At 52.7% G+C, this 18,905-nt stretch overlaps 7 protein-coding genes across 7 annotated transcripts; 3 read left to right on the top strand and 4 right to left on the bottom strand.

Annotated features, from left to right (window-relative positions):
- Positions 1-1,130: 1,130 nt before the first annotated feature.
- CCOS01_14471 (uncharacterized protein) lies at positions 1,131-1,427 on the top strand (the record flags this gene model as incomplete). Its single annotated transcript, XM_060462614.1, has 1 exon — positions 1,131-1,427. The coding sequence occupies one exon, from the start codon at positions 1,131-1,133 to the stop codon at positions 1,425-1,427; it is 297 nt and encodes a 98-aa protein (XP_060307099.1).
- Positions 1,428-2,633: 1,206 nt separating this feature from the next.
- CCOS01_14470 (oxidoreductase) lies at positions 2,634-3,626 on the bottom strand (the record flags this gene model as incomplete). The annotated part of the gene is made up of 4 exons (XM_060462613.1): positions 2,634-2,701; positions 2,770-2,865; positions 2,942-3,326; positions 3,399-3,626. 4 exons carry the CDS (start codon positions 3,624-3,626, stop codon positions 2,634-2,636), a joined length of 777 nt encoding a protein of 258 aa, XP_060307098.1.
- Positions 3,627-4,615: 989 nt separating this feature from the next.
- Positions 4,616-6,549, top strand: CCOS01_14469 (RadP cytochrome P450 epoxidase; the record flags this gene model as incomplete). The annotated part of the gene is made up of 5 exons (XM_060462612.1): positions 4,616-4,672; positions 4,730-4,925; positions 5,017-5,999; positions 6,119-6,291; positions 6,387-6,549. The coding sequence occupies 5 exons, from the start codon at positions 4,616-4,618 to the stop codon at positions 6,547-6,549; spliced, it is 1,572 nt and encodes a 523-aa protein (XP_060307097.1).
- A 347-nt stretch (positions 6,550-6,896) lies between these two features.
- Positions 6,897-8,685, bottom strand: CCOS01_14468 (FAD/FMN-containing dehydrogenase; the record flags this gene model as incomplete). The annotated part of the gene is made up of 5 exons (XM_060462611.1): positions 6,897-6,986; positions 7,048-7,154; positions 7,240-7,846; positions 7,909-7,981; positions 8,036-8,685. 5 exons carry the CDS (start codon positions 8,683-8,685, stop codon positions 6,897-6,899), a joined length of 1,527 nt encoding a protein of 508 aa, XP_060307096.1.
- Positions 8,686-9,133: 448 nt separating this feature from the next.
- CCOS01_14467 (uncharacterized protein) lies at positions 9,134-9,892 on the bottom strand (the record flags this gene model as incomplete). The annotated part of the gene is made up of 1 exon (XM_060462610.1): positions 9,134-9,892. One exon carries the CDS (start codon positions 9,890-9,892, stop codon positions 9,134-9,136), a length of 759 nt encoding a protein of 252 aa, XP_060307095.1.
- Positions 9,893-12,026: 2,134 nt separating this feature from the next.
- Positions 12,027-16,140, bottom strand: CCOS01_14465 (uncharacterized protein; the record flags this gene model as incomplete). The annotated part of the gene is made up of 2 exons (XM_060462608.1): positions 12,027-13,090; positions 13,143-16,140. 2 exons carry the CDS (start codon positions 16,138-16,140, stop codon positions 12,027-12,029), a joined length of 4,062 nt encoding a protein of 1,353 aa, XP_060307093.1.
- CCOS01_14466 (uncharacterized protein) lies at positions 13,856-15,952 on the top strand (the record flags this gene model as incomplete). Its single annotated transcript, XM_060462609.1, has 3 exons — positions 13,856-14,040; positions 14,115-14,307; positions 15,284-15,952. The coding sequence occupies 3 exons, from the start codon at positions 13,856-13,858 to the stop codon at positions 15,950-15,952; spliced, it is 1,047 nt and encodes a 348-aa protein (XP_060307094.1).
- Positions 16,141-18,905: the final 2,765 nt, after the last annotated feature.

Below are 18,905 nucleotides of genomic sequence, written 5' to 3'. Positions count from 1 at the left end.
TAAATTAAGATACTTTTTTAAACTTATTATAAAAAAAAATAACTATATTACTAACTACTTACTATCGAGGTTTATAAATAGTATTATAGTTTTAACTATAATAGCTTTACTTATAATAAATAAAAAATCTAATTATAAGTTCTTTAAAAGCCTTTAATTAAGAGCTATAAAAGCCTTTAAATTAAGTTAAAATACTTATTAAAATACTAATAACTAAACTAACTTTATAATAACGACTTTAATAAAAAACTTAGTAAATAATATTAGAATCTTTATTAATATTAAGTACGATTTACGAAGTATAGTAACGTAGCCATAAAGTATTATTAATATATTTTATATTAAAAAAGGTATTATTAATATTAATAAAATAGATAGGGCCGTATTAATATAGTACCTTAGCTTCTTTTTATAACTCGAGGATAATTATTTTAAATAAAATTAGAAATTTATTAAAAAGCTTTTTTAAATATTTTAATATATTTATTACTATTTTTATAATAATAAAACTCCTAGTATTTATATATAAGAATAAGTTATTTATTTTTAAATAGTAATATTAGTTTATTAATAAGCTATCGAAACTACGATTCTAGCGATCTTTTAATAAGGGAGAGGGTAGAATAGAGAAAAAAATAGGTAACTTATGAAAAAGGTTAAGGTTAAATAGTGTAGAATTTAAGGGTAGGGTAGTATCTATATATACTGTAGCAATCCTCTAGTAATGCCAAACGATGGAGTTAAACAGTGGCATGGGGTGCATCAATTTAAACGTCAGGGCAGCAGCCAGACTTCAGACTCCAGGAGTCCAGAGTGTCCGAATCTCGAAAGCTCTCTGCCACCAGCCTCGGCGCCGCGCCATTGACGCTGCTGACAGTGCCAGCCAGCCCAATTCTAAGTCTATTGCCGTTGCACACACTCGAGCCCGTCTCCCGCCTGACGCGTGACACTTCCAGCCCGTTGTTGGCTGGTCTCCCCGCAGGGCCCGGCCATCGAGGTGGCGCCCAATAGTCACTCGCCATCGGACAATTCACTTTGTCTTTCGATCTCAGCTGTCATCCGAGCGCCATAACCTCCCACTGCTCCAATGTATCGAGGGAAGCCTGGAGACTAAATGGTTACCCTCACGCATGGAGGCCGAACGGCGAAAACAGATCCGCATTGTTCAGATTGTGATAAGAGCACCGTCGTGTATCCGTACGGGGTACAGTGTGGTGTTTGCGAAAGTCGAGATCGACACGATCACTCACTCAGCAACCAGCGTACGGAGTAGAGGTGCTTGCCGTATTGCCTTGCCAAGCCTCGGGCTGGATAACCAAACGGGCAGATGGCGCTGCCCGAAGAGGGAGACGAAACGCCCTCCAATCTCAGCCTCGGACGATCTGATTCGATCAGCCCCCAAATCTGACTCTCCTGGCAAACCGTAACGAGTTCTACGCTTCTTCTAGCCACCTGGAAGCAGAAATATGGCAGACTGAAAACATCGACCGTATTCGCCCATGATGTTATCGCAAATATCCAGCAATACCGTTCTTCACTTGGAGTGAGCTTGAAACCTCGTTTGACGTTGACGTTTGCAGCCTGCGGCCTCCTTTTTCCCTTCTTGGTTTTTTGTTTTGCTTTTCTTCATCTCACCCACATTGCGTCTTGATCGGATCGGGGAGCCGCCTTCCACCGTCACGGTCCTCCTAACAAGACTCAAGTCTCAGGGAAAGCGTGACAGCATCATCCTGGATTCTCATCGCCAATCTGAAACGTAAGCGAGCCTTCCATAGGCGAGAGCATTGGAGCAAAATCTTTTTGATGGGGCTTGTTCATATGAGCAGACGATCATGGGGAATTTGATTAATATCTGCAAAGTACGGATACAACAGCACTACGGATATAGCTGCACCAGCCGCACCTGGGATAGTGACCCCACAAGAGAATGGGTGAGGTACGCATGGGTCCGGTCTGCGTAGTGCAAAAGCTCGATCTTCCAGAGATTGCTCTAGGCCCAGCGGGGGCCAGCGCGATTCTTACTTCTTCTTTCCGTCTGTCTCCATCACGGATGGGCTGTCAGCCTGCCACGAAAGGATGGCGATAGGCGACTCTCATTGGGTCTCCTATTCTTAATTTCTTAGAAGTCACAGACTCATCCTCAGAGTCACAACTGCGATCCCGGGCCAGGAGGCAGACTCGCTGGGTAAACCTCTTCCGCCACATTGACCTTCGGGAATTGCGGGGATACAATCAGGGCATTCGTTCGTCTCAACTGCGGCTTTCTTCACGGTGACCGCCTTCCGGTCTTAGCCCTTCAGCCCACTAATGCCCGCAGAGCCTGAGTCTGAGCCCAACTTTGCCAGAAAGCACTGGACGACACTGGAACAGACCTGCTCCCTGTACGGACATACACTATGTACATAGTAGACGGATATGCACGTCACGGTCCCTCGCAAAACCCGGATCCTCTTGCGCTCACTCAACCCGACTCAGCATCCATGAAGCCTGTTCAAATCCTACAGGAATCACCTTGTCTGCACGAGTAGGGACGAAGTCTGGACAACGGGTGTTCCGTGTCCAACGTCTCTTGCGCATTGGCGGACCACCGATGTGATCTCTCGCTTTGGTGAAAGAAGATACATTCCAAGCTATCACCAAGGGAGATGGAGCGGTGTTGAGAGCTCTTTGCCAAGAACCGGTTCAGCCGTACCGATGTCACCTATGAAGGCGTATGTCAGTTAAGAGGGTCCTGTCCACCAGCAGGTGTCACCGCTCATCGGTACTTACGCGGACCTCTCGGCGCCCAGTACTCGCCCGTCTTGGAAATATCGAGCTTTGTTGTCCATTTGATGAGACTCTCGGCGGCTTCGTCGGGGGTGACGGCTGCGACACTCAGACGTTAATGATCCTTATGAAACTCACCGGGCCGCCTACGCCCTCAATGATATGAAGTACTTACCACCGCCCTCGTCCCAGTACTTGTCGAATCCCACGCCTTTGGTCATCTCAGTACGCATGAAACCCGGGTGCACGATACTGATGATGACGCCCTTGTCCTTCAAATCGAGACTCAACAGCTTGCCCACCATGTTCACTGCGGCCTTGGATGCGTGGTGGGCATAGTTGCCGCCGCCCTCCTTCTCGTGTCGGAGGGTGATGCTCCCGGACTCGGACGAGACGAGCACAACCTTGGAGTCCTTCTGGAGAAGACCGGCGTGCGTGAGCGCGTGGACGATGAAGACCGGGGCGATGGAGCTCGTTGTGTACATGCGCTGCTCCTCGGCCCAGTTCGGACCCTTTTCGGTGCTGAAGTCCTCCGTCGCGAAGTAGCCTGCCGTGATGATCTACCTCCCCGCCAGCTATTCAACACACTCTCCGGCAGCAGCAGGACGGGTGCATAAGAGGGAGCCACTTACCACCGTCGAGAGCGGCTTCGAACCACCGAGCACACTGACTAGGGTCTTGCCGACATTCTCGTCCATCAAGTCGATACCTGGGAGCCACTTTACGGCATCGGGGAAGCCTTCGGGTCCTTCTTCGGAACGCGTGGTGCCGTAGACGGTGTTGCCCGCGTCAGCGGCATACTGTTTGACGAGGGACGCCCCGAGGCCTCGCGTGCCGCCAACGACTAACACAGGAGACATGATGGTCTGGCACTTGTAACCTGTTTATCTTTGGAACTCGTATCTGCTGGTATTTGTGTTCTATTTTCGTTTTATTCCGGGCTCACTCTCAAACACTGCTGGAATGCGGCACCCGTTGGGGGAACTAAATTGGAGGAGCTTCGAGGGAGTCGGTTGAGGAATGTAAAGGGAACGGTTGAAGTGGTGAGTAACCTAAGCTACTAGAGCTAACTTATCGTGACGTAGGTGTCGCAGCGTGATGGCGGCTGGCCCAATGAAGCATGGCGAGTCGCATCACTGTGAATGGCGGGGGAGGGGCCTGAAATCACGTCTTATCGATAAAGTTGGTGTGACCATCGTATTGCTGACTGATCCGTTGTCTCGACTCGACCATCGAACCTCTCTTTCGTGAGTTATTCACAGGTATCTTGGCAATTAGAAAGCCTCTACTGCTCAAATACACTCGAGACGAGAGTCAATTCTGTACATAAATTTGGGCCATTTGAAGTTCTGCTTCTGATGGCGGCAAAGCTGCGGCTTTGATAAATATATCATGACCAACCGTTGGCAACGCACGTGGAGAGCATTAGATCTATCAAAACAGATGTGAAAAGAATTGCCTGCGCCCGCTTCAATGTATAAACTTCCTCTGATCACGATTCAATCGGGCGAGGACAAGCGATTGAATGGATGGCAAGCTGTCAAAAAAAAAAAAAAAAAAAAAAAGTGCCGACAAACGTGTTCATGAAACCAATAACGCGGTTTAAGTTTCGAGTGAGATGCTACTACATACAACGTAGCTGTTTGTAGCATCCTGGCGCAGTGACGTTTGAGTTCACCTAATGAGGCAAACGGGTGGTGTTTGCCCCTTCAACCATCCCATCGAATTCGTATTCGTTTCAATGGGTTCTTAGATAATGACAGCTGTGAAGGTGCTCCAATGCTCGATAGCCTCATGGACTCCATTTCAGTAGCTGCAAGTCAACTGAGCCAAATCATATCTAGCAAACATGGCCCTCAATTACGGATCTATTGTGTTGTACATTGTTGAGATCACGATTACATATGTTTGCCTTTTGAACGCCCACGTTTAAGGAAGCTCTCACACTGACCAGGTGTTATAGTACTTTTTACTCGGCATCTACAATGTCTACTTCCACCCGCTTCGACACTACCCAGGACCATTCCTGTGGCGCTTCAGTCCGGTGCCGAAGAACATCTACCTCCTGACAGGCAGATACGCCGTCAAAGCTCGCGAAATCCACGAGACCTACTCTGGCGCCGTTCGCGTAGCTCCCAACGAGTTATCCTACATTCAACGTACAGTCACCGCACCTCACCTCATCTTTTCCTCCCCCTCCCGATGATTCACTCCGGATCAACAGTTCACAATACTAACACGCATAAACAGCACAAGCATGGAAAGACATCCTAGGCCGCCCGCTCAAATCCGAAATGGCAAAAGACATACGCTTCTTCGGCGGCGAGAATTTCGGCCGCGACAGCCTCGTTACGACGAGACCGCAAGACCACACCCGCCAGCGCCGCATCTTCACGCACGCCTTTTCCAACACGGCGCTCAAGGCGCAGGAGTCCTTGCTGGTGGACTACGCCGACCAGATGGTCGAGGCGATGGGCTCGCTCGCCCAGCGTGAGCGTCAGCGCCGGCGAGCGCACGACGGCGAGGGTGAGGATGAAGCATTCGGATCCGTCAACATTGTAGATTTGTACAACTTTGCCACATTCGATATCATGGCGGACCTGACCCTTGGCGAACCGCTTCTGCTTCTCAAGAGGGGCGATTACACGCCCTGGGTGCGCAACGTCTTTGCGGGTCTCAAGTTTGTCATCTACGGGCTCGTCTTCCTTGAGATTCCGGTCCTGGGACCGCTTGTTCAGGCGGTTACGTCTGCGCCGCTGAAGAAGAAGGCGCAGGAGCATACCGACTTTGCGGGCCAGCTCGTCGATCGGCGGTTGGGGGAGAGACAAGCGCATCCGAAGCCTGATATTTGGAGTTTTGTACTCAAGCACAACGACGGCGACAGCAGCGGCAATGATAGAACAAAGGGTATGGAGAAAGGTCTATCGAATAAGGAAATGCACGCCAACGCGGCCATGTTCATGGTCGCCGGGACGGAGACGTCGGGGACGGTGTTGTCCGGCACGACGTACTACCTGCTGCGGAACCCGCGGGTATACGATATTTTGACGAGGGAGATCCGGGCCGCGTTTGCGAGGACGGAGGATATTTGCGTCGACGGGCTTGTGCGGTTAGAGTATTTGACCGCGGTGCTGATGGAGGGGTTGAGGTTGTATAACCCCGGCGGGGCGGGGATGCCGAGGATCGTGCCGCGGGGAGGGGCGGAGGTTTGTGGGGAGTATATTCCGGAGGGCGTACGTTCTGGACCCTTGTTTCTTCCTTTATATCTTCCCCCGTTGCATAGTTACGTGATGAAGATAATGCTGCTTGGTGAGCTGGAAAGTTTAAGTGGAAGCTTACAGTGAGATGGCAGACTCTAGTATCCGTCAACCCCTACTCGGCCTTCACGAACCCGGAGAACTGGGCCCGGCCGAACGCGTTCGTCCCGGAGCGGTGGATCCATATGGATGCGCCGGAGTGGAAGGGTGACAAGAGGGACGTACACGAGCCGTTTTCGTATGGGCCGAGGAACTGTCTGGGCAAAAAGTGAGTTACCACCGACTACTAGCACCCTACTTTTGCCACTTGTGTATCTTGTCCTTCCGTTTGCTGACGAAGAACCTTTTTGTGCTTTGGTCTAGTCTTGCGTGGCTGGAGTTGCGTCTGCTGCTGGCTAAGACGCTGTGGCACTATGATCTGGCGCTCTGCCCCGGTATGGAGTCGTGGGTTGTGCAGAGGAATTATATCACGTGGGAGAAGGGGCCGCTGGTGGTGAAGCTGAAGCCTGTTCAGAGGGATGGATGAGAGATGTGCTGTTCTCATCGTGTAGGAGGTGACGGTAGAACACGGTATGGATTATCTTGTTTTATTTATCAAGGGTATACATTTACCAAAGCCTGAGTTGAAATATGAAAGATGCTTTCGAAAACCGATACATCATATGGCGATACACCAAGCGCCTAACGTCAAAAGTAAAAACTGTGACCAAAAAAGCACAGAGTCTGCTAGCGATGGAAACTCGTTATTTACATCATATATTTCGGTGAGATTCTGAGTCACAGATTCCCCCAATAATGTGTTATATTGCCTAATGAGAAAGTATGTACAATGAATGGAAAACTACCCCATCATGGTTCTGTAATTCTGTCGATTCAGTAAACTCCAATGGCTTCACCGACAACGCTCTTGAACATTCCGTTCGGGTCAAACTTCTCTCTGACGGCCTTGAAACGGGCAATGTGCTACAATCCCTTGTCAGCAAACCATCACTTCTACATCGAACGGCGTGGCACCAGAACTTACATCGGGGTCGATGTTCTTCGCGGCCTGGGCAAAGACCTCGCGGGTATTCTTGGTCCAGTGAGGGCGGCAGGGGAACTCGTCAATGAGGACCTTGGCCAAGTTGTGATCTAGCAACAAAGACAAGTCAGTTTATATCCCACCTTCATCGAGAAGCGGTGGTGCATTGAGCACCTCGCCGGGAAATTCACTCACAGAAAGGCTCGTTGAACCTGCTGTGGTCGCCAACAGTCGGTCTGAACGTCGGGAAATCAAGCATAATCACCCCCTTACTCCAATCCGCCCCGTCAGCAGTCCCATACGTAACCTGCCCCAGCAGATCAAAGTACGGCCTGCCAAACTTGATGTTAATCCCGCTCCGGTACGTCGACGTCATGACGATCAACTTCTTCGCCTCATCATCGAACAACGCCCTCACGCGCTTCAACATGGCATTCGCCTGCGTGATCGGGAACGCCAGCTCGAGCGTGTACCCCTGGACCCCGACCTCCCACAGCGGCCTCTGGTCCGGGTACAGCCCGCCGATGAGCACGTCGTAGTTCCAGCCGTAGACGGGCCACTCCTCGATGGGTTGGTTCGTCGTCTTTTCGCGGAAATTGGGCTTCGACCAGAGGCCGAAGAAGATTTCTTCGGCGAGCATGTTGGAGGTCGGGAGGTAGCGGCCGCTGTCGAGGAGGGTGCGGGCCGTAGTGCCCTCGAGGTCGGTGACGGAGAAGGTGTTTTGGAAGCCTTGCTGGTCCGAGGTGTTTGTGGGGACGACGTCGTAGTAGCGGTGGTGGAATTTGCGCTTGTAGGGCCACCACTGCGTGGGGTTATTAGTCCATGGGGGATTCCTTAGGGGAAGGGAGTGTGAAGTAAACGTACCCAGAAGTTTGCTGTTGCGTAAGGCGCAATCATGCCGTAGATGTCGCCGTCTAGAACCTCGCTTTCTTCGAGCCTTTTCTCTCATCGTTAGCTTAGTCAAGCTACACCAGCTTCATGACGAACTCACGTCTTCTGCTGAGCATAAACCTTGAAGTCGGGGTAGATCTTAAACTTCATCCGCACAATGACACCCAACAACCCAAGAGAAGTCGACGCAGCCAGCCACGTATCGTCATTATTGTCTCTCACAAGGTGCCTCAACTCCCCATTCCCATCAATAATATCCAACTCCAGCACGCCCGCCGCAACCATGGAATCCTCACGAATCGAGGACCGATGCGCTCCCATAGCAACACAACCCGCCAGCGTGATGTTCCAATTCACAAGCGTGTATCCCGCCGATGCGCCACGGGCATGGAGGTACTCGGCAAGCTGCAAGAACGTCACGCCGGCCTCGATGACTACGCTTCCGCCCTCGAGATCAAACTCGGAGATGCCGTTGACGTCCTCGGTGCGGATGATGACCGTGTTGGCGTCGTCGGAGCACATTGTGTCGTACCACATATGGCCCTTACCCGAGGCGCGGACCTTCTGGCCCGAGGCGATGGCGTCCTTGACGAGGGATTGGATGTCGGATACGCTGGTTGCGTTGTGGACTGCGGCAACGTCGTTGCAGGCGGGGAAGCCTGGGCCGTCAAAGGTGTTGTAGGGGGCTGCGGTGACGGCGGTCGATACGAGCAGCATCGCCAGGAGGGGGAGGGGGCGTAGAGACGGCATCGTCGTCAGGGGACCTTGATCGGCCCGTGTTGGAGGCAAGGAATAAGAGAGCACAAGCTTCTGGTACTTGGCAAGGGGTACGAGAGACTATGAACTTGCTCGTGAGATGGGATGAACCTGTCGTTTACTTATAACAACAACCTCTTCATCACTCTCTACACTGTTACATCTACATATGGAATGATAGACTGCACACCCAAACTCTCCATCAGAACAAATGCCGCGGACCTCGAACAAGCTTTCATGTGATGCCGGGAAAGAGTCACTTCTCTCAATGAAAAACCTGGTTCAACGGCAGGTCCAACGTCACCTAGGACACCCAGATCACCAGGCCAGGAACATAGAGTTGTATCGCAGTTACACCACATCGATGGGGAAGCTTCTCGCGTACCATATCAGGAAGTAGGAACATCAAAAGAAGGGAAGCCAAGACGGTGACAGATCCCGATCAGAGACATGGCCCGATATGTAATGTAACCCAATGGGCCCGTTGGGGTACCGGGAGGTAACAGCAGAGAACGCGGGGAAGGCTCGGAATAGCGACGGTAGAGACGGAGATCTTCATTTCTCCTCGTCTGCGCATGTCCGTGTGATGCGCAGGGAAGAGAGTGTGCGGGGTGACAGCGGCACAGCGGATGCGACGCCGCGAAGGGAGGGGACCTGCCAAGGGGAAGTTGAAGAGGAGGTGCTGGCCTTGGGCAAGGCCAGCGATCAAGTATTCTGTCATCATCGTCTGATAGACTAGTAGATCTGGAGTCAGCTTTGGCTTTTTATGCATATAGTCTGGCATCTGACGGCTAGTACAGTTGAGTAGTGATGTGCAAGGGGCAGGATGGAGGGTGTGGTTGGTGATTGGTGGGCTGACCGTCTCGTCCGGACGGACTGACCTGCTCGGAGCGGGGAAGTCGGATCGGAGAAGCGGGGCAGTCACCGGCCGAATCACTACCCGTGAGGCAAAACAAACTGGGCACCAAATGTACCACAGAGGCAATTCCCATTCTAGTACTGTATCTCGATACCAACTGGAAGGCTTGATTCCAGCATTCGAAGCCAACCTGGTAGCTATTTCGAGATTGGGGCAAGGAATAAGGCTGGCCCTCCCACTGATGTAGCTCTTACATGCAATTAAAAGCTTCATGAAGCGCAAAGGAATATAAATGACGCAGTAGAAACCCAAGAACAGCCAAGCAATAGATGAACCTAGCATGACGGTTCATTTATGGTCAGGTATACCCCAAGCCGCCTTAATGACATCTCTTCCCTCCTGCTTAAGGTCGCCATGGAGATATGAATGTTTACCTAAATCCATTCTATTGGGCCATTCCAAGACGAAATTGGTCGTCCTTTGACAGGCTAGGTGGACCATTTCTGCTGATGCATTCTTGTACAGAGCAAGGACACCAAACCTGGTGAAATAGTCAACGTTCACCGACATATAGTTAGATTCCACATCATAGACTTCACCATCTTTCTATACTCCTTTGTATCCTCAAAGTATAGTCAATAGAATACCCTGGCGCTAGCAAAGAACACAATATGCTTATAACCTTAACCTGTGAGCGAGTTCAAGCACCATCAATCCAGAAATCAAGGAGCATAACTTGAACGCCAGTGCGTGCTTCTCAGATTTCGCAAAGAAAGCCAATGTTGGTAAAGATTGTTCACATTTCGTCTCTAGCCTCGGCTTATATAGTAGGCATACTAAGTTCCGCCGCCGAAATTTACATTACAAAGAGGTACACTGACACACACTCCCACCTGCCCGAGGACGTCATCCTAGTAGACAACTTCGTCCTCACTATCTTGATATGTATATAAAGCCAGCAACTCCATTATTCCAGGATCAAGACCTAGGTAAACGCGTATCGATAATGTGACCGACGACGTGCACTACGCCTCGCCAGATTATCCCTTTGCCGTACTATTCGTCAAGGCCGCGTGGTTCCAGATTTGTCCTTTACTTACTTGCCCACATCGCAATACGATGTCAAGTACAACTATACGAATATCTTCTATCACCGGAATCTCCCAAAAGCAACCGCTTCGCAAAGACTAAAGTTCATAGAGGAGGCGGGAACACCCCACAACCAAATGAACAAACCCGCCACAGAAAGATCACAAATCCATTCGTCAGTGAGGGCGGTATGAGGGAGGAGCAAACAAACACCACCTTCTTTTACAAGAGAGAGCCTCTTCAAGACGGCAGGCAATGAAGCAACTTTTGAACTCAAATACTTTCTTCGCTTTGTATTGGAGTCCCGCGGTACGATGTGTTCCTACGTAAAGACTCACGACACTTGAACTTTACAAAATCGGCCACCTATTCATCCTTCTGCACTCCATTCTAGTTTCGGCGTAGGGATTTTGAATAGAATACTCCAAAACTAGCAATGAGCACTTCAATACAGAGAACAGAACGACCAGATTCTCTCTCCCAAAAGCCCTTATCTGACATATTCTGTGAGTGACCTTTCGCCCCCTCTATGACCAAGAACAAAGACACATTCAGTCCAAGAGGACATCAGATGAGATATGGCTGTTTTGCCAAACCAAAACTTCGCAGTTCAGATATGTTTATATACCTTCTTGTTCCAGCTGTGAGAAAAACGCTACCTACTTTCCCCAACAGGACATCAAGTCCTGCATGCTCGACCATGTACAGTTCTCAACAGAGTGGCATCTTCAGAAACATTGATACCTAAGAATCCAAACCACGCGCAGTGAACCACGCAACATCACATGCCGCACCCCTCTGATAATTGACGTACACCAGAACAACAACTGACGCGGCATTCCCTAAACTTTTACGACCGAACCATGGACCTCGGCAACCCAGAGGAAAATGGTTGATTTGGAGTACCTTCGTCGAGACATTTTCATGCCCCGTGGATTCGGATGGTGTCAATACGTTCCCGAGATGCAACACTGGCGGGGAACTCATCACCGTGGTGACAACATCTCAAAAACAAGATAATAGAACAAGGTATGACGCAGAGAACAGCCTTGTAGGAAATGAATACTAGAATGTACTCATTGGCTTATACGTGGCAGTTACACAAAGATTGGAAGTGGACAGCGGCATGATCAAATATTTGGGTCCTAAATCATCTATTCTCCTAAACCAAGTCCGACAAAAGAAGACAAAATAAACTACAAAACATCTCCTACATTACCCAGTGATACAGTTCGTACAAGTCGTAACTGTTCTCTTTCCCCCATGCTAGTTAGAAACAAATTTCACACAAATCCCATAAGCTGCGGGAGAACTCCCTAGTCTATATGTGAACCGTACATGTATCTTATGCCAATGACTTCGTGATTTGATGCTGGAAAAGTCACGCTCAGACGGTAGCCGTGGGCAAGGCAGGGAGCAGCGACGTCTGTCCGATGAACCAAGATCGGGTGACGACGTAGCAAACCTCGCCACCAGGCAGAGGAGCGCCAGCCGTGTACAGACCGGGGGGCAGAGTGAGGGTTCCTGCAATGTTGGGGCCAGTGCTGGTGGGAACCGGCGCACCAGTGATGGTGGTACCAGGCTCGGTGATGGTGTTGACGACGGTGACGGACGCGGTGGTACCGGCGCCGGTGCTGACGCTGATGCTGGTGACGGTGGAGACAACCGGTGGGGAGACGTCAAGACGGACGTAGACGGTAAGACGGACATCAGTCGGGATCTGGCGACGGGCCAGACGGACGGAAGAGGCGCGACCACCGCAGCGTTGGAGAGGGTTACCGGGGCAGATAGTGTTGCACTGGGCCTCGGGAACGAGGATGGTGAGAGTGTTGTCGATGATGTCACCACAATAGCAGTCGGTACCAAACAAACCAGCAAGTCTGGAGCTGGCGGGGCAGGCAGCGGTACACTTCTCGAGGGTCAACAACGGGTCAGACAATGCCAGAACAAAGGAGGGGAAGTTGCTGGACGAGGCGAAGCATCCCAAGAGAGAGAAGCCATCAACAGCGACAGGGTTGGGAGCAATGCTGGAGGTGGCTGCGGCAGCGGTGCTGTCGGTCGTCGCGCCGCCGGCAGGACCAGTGGTAGGGCTGACGATGGTAGATCCACCAGTGACAACGGTAGAACCTCCGGTAACGAAGGTAGAGCCGCCGGAAACGAACGTGGAGCTGCCCGAGACGATGGTAGAGCCACCAGAGACAACAGTTGAACCGCCAGTGACGAAGGTCGAGCCACCGCTGACAAAGGTAGAGCCACCGGCAGGAGCGGTAGTGGAACCAGCGGGCGTAGTCGTGCCGCTTCCAGAGCGGGTGGTGGTAAGGCTGGAGGAAGCGGTCGATCCAGGGTTGGCGGTAGTGGTAGAAGCACCGGCGGGAGTGGTTGTGGCAGAGTTGGTAGCGGCGGTGGAGGCGGGGAGGCTGGTAGTGCTACCGCTGGCCGTGCAGGAAGAACCTAGTAGAGAGTGTTAAAAGCAAGATCGTCAGGCGTGTGCGACTTGACTTACGAGGAGTAGCGCTCAGGGTGACCGGAGTACAGTTGGGCGGGACGGTGGTTCCGAAGGTAGCGTAAACTTGACCGCTGTTGTCCTGGCAGAAGCCGGCCTGTCCCCCAGAGAAGGCTGAGTTGGACCATACGAAGACGCCGTTGTTAAGGGTGAAAGTCGCGGTGATCGATCCGGTGCTGCCGGAGCGCAGAGCAATGAAAGGCGTGTTGGGGTTGACACTGAGGGCGACGCCATCAACAGTAAGGGTGCCAGAAGCGCCGATTCTGAATACAGCAGCCTGGTTGCAGTTGGTAGGGTTGGTCTGACCAGTGGTACCGACGTAGGTGGTTCCGCCGCTCTGGCGGTTCATGAGGTGCGCCATGATAGGGCCACGCTTCTTCATGGTAAGGGCAGTGGTGGAGTTCGAGAACGGTGCGCTAGTAGAGCTGCTGGTGGAAGCAGAGCTGGTAATGGACAAGCTGGTAGAAGTATCCGTAGTGCTAGCAGAGGTGGTTGATCCAGAGGAGCTGGAGCTGGACCCAGTAGAGGTAGATCCAGAAGAGGTGCTGCCCGAGGAGGAGCTGCCAGAAGAGCTGCTGCTAGAAGTACCAGAGGAGCTTGAGCCGGTGGAGCTGCTGCTGCCGCTGCTGCTACTGCTGCGAGTAGAAGAGCTTGAGGACGATGTGGCAGTGCTGGAAGAGCTTGAGGAGCTGGTAGGTGCTCTTCCGCCGACAATGGCGAGGATGAAGTCGGTCGCAGAAGCCGCGGCGGCGCTGGTGACAGAGCTGGAAGCAGAGTTGGACGCGGAGTTGGAGGCAGAGTTGGAGGCAGAGACCGTTCCAGAGGTCGTGCCGGAGACCGTACCAGTGGAAGTTCCGGAAGAGGCGGTGGAGCTGGCGCTGGCGACGGACGTTCCAGTGTTGGTAGGGACGAACTGGATGTTCGTGTCAGTGTTGACCACGGCAGAGGGAACGCTGGATGAGCTCAAAGTAGTCGAGGCAGCAGCAAGGGCAACCTGGCTGGCAGGTGTCACACTGAGGATCGTGGCGGGATCAACAGTACCAGCCTGGCGTCTGAGGGCGCTGCGACGACGGCTGCTCGCAGCGGCAGCGCATTGATCAGCAGGAATGAGAGGCAAAGTTCTGAGAACAGAACCGCAGAAGCATTGGCCTCTAATGACAGTAGTGTAGGGCAGGGACTGGGAAGCGCAAGCAACCGCGCAGGCAGGGGCGGTAGAAGCATCGGGAGGGTTGACAGTGTTCTCGAAGGGCGACTCTCCAGCGGGAACACCTCTGCATCCCTGTGACTGGACAACAAACCTCTCCGCGTTACCGCTCGTGTTGGGAATGTCAACGACAACAGCTTCGCCGGGCTGGATCTCGAGAGCCTTCGAGAAAGGCACCGGATCAGGGCTGAGGACAGCGATGGAAGACTGGCCAGGCTCAGCCGCAGATGTGGTTGGGGCAGCTGATGAAGCAGGGGCATCCGACGAGGAAGGAGCAGCAGTCGAGGACTGAGCAGGTGCCGAAGAACTGGCAGGCGCAGCGGAAGAGCTAGCAGCGGCAGCAGAGGACGAGCTGGCGGCGGCAGCAGATGAAGAGCTGGCGGCGGCAGCAGACGAAGAGCTAGCAGGGGCCGACGAAGAGCTAGCGGCAGCGGCAGAAGAGGAGCTGGCAGCAGCAACGGAGGACGAAGAGCTAGCGGCAGCGGCAGAAGAGGAGCTGGCAGCAGCAACGGAGGACGAAGAGCTGGCGGCAGCAACGGAGGAGGACGAGCTGGCGGCGGCAACGGAGGAGGACGAGCTGGCGGCGGCAACGGAGGAGGACGAGCTGGCGGCGGCAACGGATGAAGATGAGCTGGCGGCAGCCACGGAAGACGAAGAGCTGGCGACAGAGGCAACCGAGGAGGATGAGCTGGCAGCAGCAACGGAAGATGACGAGCTTGAAGCAGCAACGGAAGACGAAGAGCTGGCGGCAGCAGTGGTCGACGTGCTAGAACCAGCAGCAGTGGTAGAAGCGGAGCTCGAGGTGCCGGCAGCAGAGGTCGACAAAGACGACGACAAGCTGCTGGAAGAGCCGCTGGTGCTCAGCGTACCAGAGGCGGAGCTCGTTCCAGTCGAGGAAGAAGTTGCGGCAGTGGTGCTTGTCGAGGAGTGACTGGAGGTATCGCTCTGGGAGCTGCTCGAGCTGGAAGAAGCAGATGAGCCAGTGGAGGTGGTGCTTCCGCTGCTAGTAGGCGAGGTAGTCGTAGTCGACAAACTGCTGGAGCCGCTGGAGCTGCTGGAGCTGCTGGATGAGGATGTAGTAGTTGAGTTGGACGAGGCGCTAGCAGTGGAAGTGATGCTCGTGGTGGTCGAGTGGCTCGAGGTGCCAGTGCTGGAGCTGCTAGAGGACGAAGAGGTTGTCGACGTCGGGCTAGTAGTGGTTCCAGTGCTGCTGGAGCTGCTTGACGACGTTGTCGTGGTCGTGCCACTGCTAGTAGAAGACGTCGAAGTCGTAGAGGTCGACGTGGGGCTAGTAGTAGTGGTAGTCGTCGTCGAGGACGAAGACGAGGAGGAGGATGAAGACGACGAAGAGGAGGAAGTGGTAGTGGTAGTGGTAGTGGTGGTCAGGCTGGTAGAGGAGGAAGAGCTGGAAGAGGTAGATGTGGTTGAGGTGGTGGTGGTGGTGCTGGCGACTACGTTGAAGTGGATTTCACCATTCGTACCACCGCAGTTCTCAGTTGAAGTGCTATCACCAGGGCAGAGCGTGTTACAGTTGCTATCCGAGGTAGTTGCGACCGAAGGGGTGCCACCACAGCCACAGGTGAACACGTTGGCGGCCGACTCGTAGATACCGAACACGGTGTAACCCTGGCAGAAGGTGTTACACTTTTCCTGTGTCATCTGCGAGATGACCGAGGTCGTGGCGGTTTGCGTTCCTGGAGGGAAACAATTGCCGTTGGCGGGGGTGATCGCGGCGTGACCGACACCGGCCAGGGACAGCGCGGCCAAAACGGCCGCCTGCTTCATCCAACCCATCTTGTCCGGAGTCTTTGAAGGACGACTGAAAAACTATAGCGAGCCACAAAAGGCAAAAGTTGAGACTGGAGGTGGAGAGGGGGAGTATTAAGACGAAAGGGATGTCAGCCCCTCTAGAGAGTGACAGGCGCAAGCAAGAACCAAGCAACAAGAACGAATGACTGCCCAACTTGCCCCCGGAAGAAGAACCAGGTTGAGACGGACGAAAAGGAGAAGCGAGTGTGAGTCGAAGCGCGGTGGAGAGAAGGAGGAAAACCGATAATCTGGGAGGAGAATCTTGGCTGTATTTGAAAGCTTCTCGTCGTGAGGACCAAGAATGCTGTTCCTGTCGCCTCTTGCCCACTTCCATCGATATGAGCGGCATTGGATGTCCCACCTCCCTTCCCACCTTAGGGCTGCCGGGTGAGAGAGAGAGTGAGAGAGTGAGAGCATGGGCTCGTTCCCAGGAACCTGGAATGTTTGAAATGACGATTCTCAGGTCCAGCCGTATGCGATGCTTTTCCCCTGAACGCCAGTCATTCCTCTCATGCAATACGGGTCGACGTATGTGGGTGTCTGGCCTGGCTTGCCTCTTGGACGGCCGCCCCTCACACTCCTGAGTCGAAATGGAAGAGAGAGGCGAAAGGGCGAAGAGGCGTTGGCGAGCAATGGGACTCTGGAGCCAGGAAACCGGATGGTCTGGCGATGTCTCGCAAGAGCCGTGGCCACTTTTCACATTTCCATTCATCATTCTTCCCTCATGGCCGTAGCGGGGACTATCTCCTGCGGCTGAATTCGGACAATTTAACGGGGGCCGCTTGTTGCAATGCTGCGAAGCACGTTTTCGAGAACGGCGATGACCTCTCTTGGTGTAGTCTATTGCCCCCGCCCTGTTAGCAGAAATTGTCGTTGGTGTGGAAGCTAGGATGTGTGGGAGGACTAAGGGAATGCCGGCCGACCGCCATACTTTCCTCTACGTTCTTGTGCAACGGCGACAAGAAACACTGGAGCGCGAGACGAGAAGCTTGGCTGTGTAACGCGCGGAATGTAGAGGGGGAAACAAGCCGTCGTTGATCGAGGGACGGAGGAGGCATAGCGGTCTTTACGGTGGATGCGTTACGTGCCCACACAGTTTGCCGTGGGCCAACGGAGCAGATAACCCGTCGGTGAATGTATGTACGTATTTGTATGCCTATGTATAGTGTGAGCATAGCTATGCTTGCCTCGAGAAAAGAGAAACCAATGTCTCGTGAGAATATTGAGCAGAGAAGTCTTGCGAGGACAAGACCCTTCAGCACGGCATCCATATTCGACGATAGTGGTTGTCCCTGTGCAACCAACGGCTCCCAAGTCCCCGGGTCAAAAACACTTGTACGACAGGGCGTCAAGACAAGGGTTGTGACCGAAGATGGGGGGATATCCGTGGTCACACAAACATGTGGCCATGTCGTGCAGACTCAGAGCGGGTGAAGTGGAGGCCGGGACACGTGAAAAGAAACCTGCAAGACGCAAGCAGAGACGGCAGAAAAGAAGAGAACGGAACGGACGGGATACTCCGCCGGCATACCATGAGTCGAGGAATTCCAGACTCCTGGAAACTGGTTGTCCAAGGAAATGCAAGGCGTCGTGATATTGGAATGTGGAGTGACGGTGTTGGGTGGCGACGAGTTGAGGGATATGCGAGAGGCGCCGACAACTGGTGGCTCTTGGTGGGAGTTGAGAACTTGGAGCATTTTAGCCTCTTCCCGTTTAAGGCCAAGAGGGAAAGAAAGGGTCCAATGGCACCTTTTCGCCTTTGCAAGGAGCGGAAGGAATACATGCCTCGTCTTCTCCCTGCATAAGCCACGTTGCTTCGGCGTTGCTTCTTCCTCCTTGGTTGGAAACACCTTCTCCCTCGCCTTATCACTCTACCTACCTGAGATATTCAGACTAAGGTATCGTTAGCCTCTACACGCAAATGTCACCGCCAAGACATGATAACACTGACTTGACTGACCATCTTTCCCTTTCCCTCCTCTCCCCTCCTCTCCCCTCCATCCTGTGCCATCCAAGTTCCTAGGCTGAAAGTCAACTGCCGTCCATGCATGCTGTTCTTCCACGGGCTCGTTCACTCACATCGATGATGCATAAGAGCTCCATGTTGCCCACGCCCCTCAATGCCAAAGTTTGATTGCAAACGATCACAGACTTCAAGAGGAACTTGATACCGGGTATCCTAGTGCCTCTCCAGCCATGCAGATGGCGTTGCGGATCGTCGACTCTCATCTGCCGTTCTGGGAAACCTTTGTGCCACCCTCAATTCCGTGCCAGACCCTGTTGATGACCGCCAATTTCGAAACCGAGCAAGGGAGAAGGCGCCCGTTATTGTACTACGTATGCTACGACATCCAGACGTTTCAACTGATTCTGTCAGTATCAGTCAGCAACGGCTCACGGCGATAATCTCAGTCAATATGATGCTTTGCCAGGTCTGAAATGGGCGCCTGGCACAGGACGGATGCACTGGTACACCCAGGCCTCAATGGACAACATCCTGCTTGTCTTGAGTAACCATTTCTTCTAGCCCCAGAGGCAATACAATCCCAAACGTGAATCCCGTGATAAGACGTCGACAGGTATAGTCCTAATTCCCACAAATACCTTCTCCCACGAACTAGAGGGAAAGCATCGCCTATCCTTCCTCCTCGCTACAGAGCGATTTCGTGCCGCATCCGTCCTCCCCAATTTCGCAGCATTCCTCCCAAAGCTTCCTGATAACTGCCGCTCCTTGCGTGCCTCAAACCCGC

This window comes from Colletotrichum costaricense (assembly GCF_030867565.1).
Source record: "Colletotrichum costaricense strain IMI 309622 chromosome Unknown Scaffold_20.1, whole genome shotgun sequence".
Taxonomy (NCBI): domain Eukaryota; kingdom Fungi; phylum Ascomycota; class Sordariomycetes; order Glomerellales; family Glomerellaceae; genus Colletotrichum; species Colletotrichum costaricense.
Note: the sequence above shows the minus strand (reverse complement) of the source record. Positions and strands in the feature narration are given on the sequence as shown.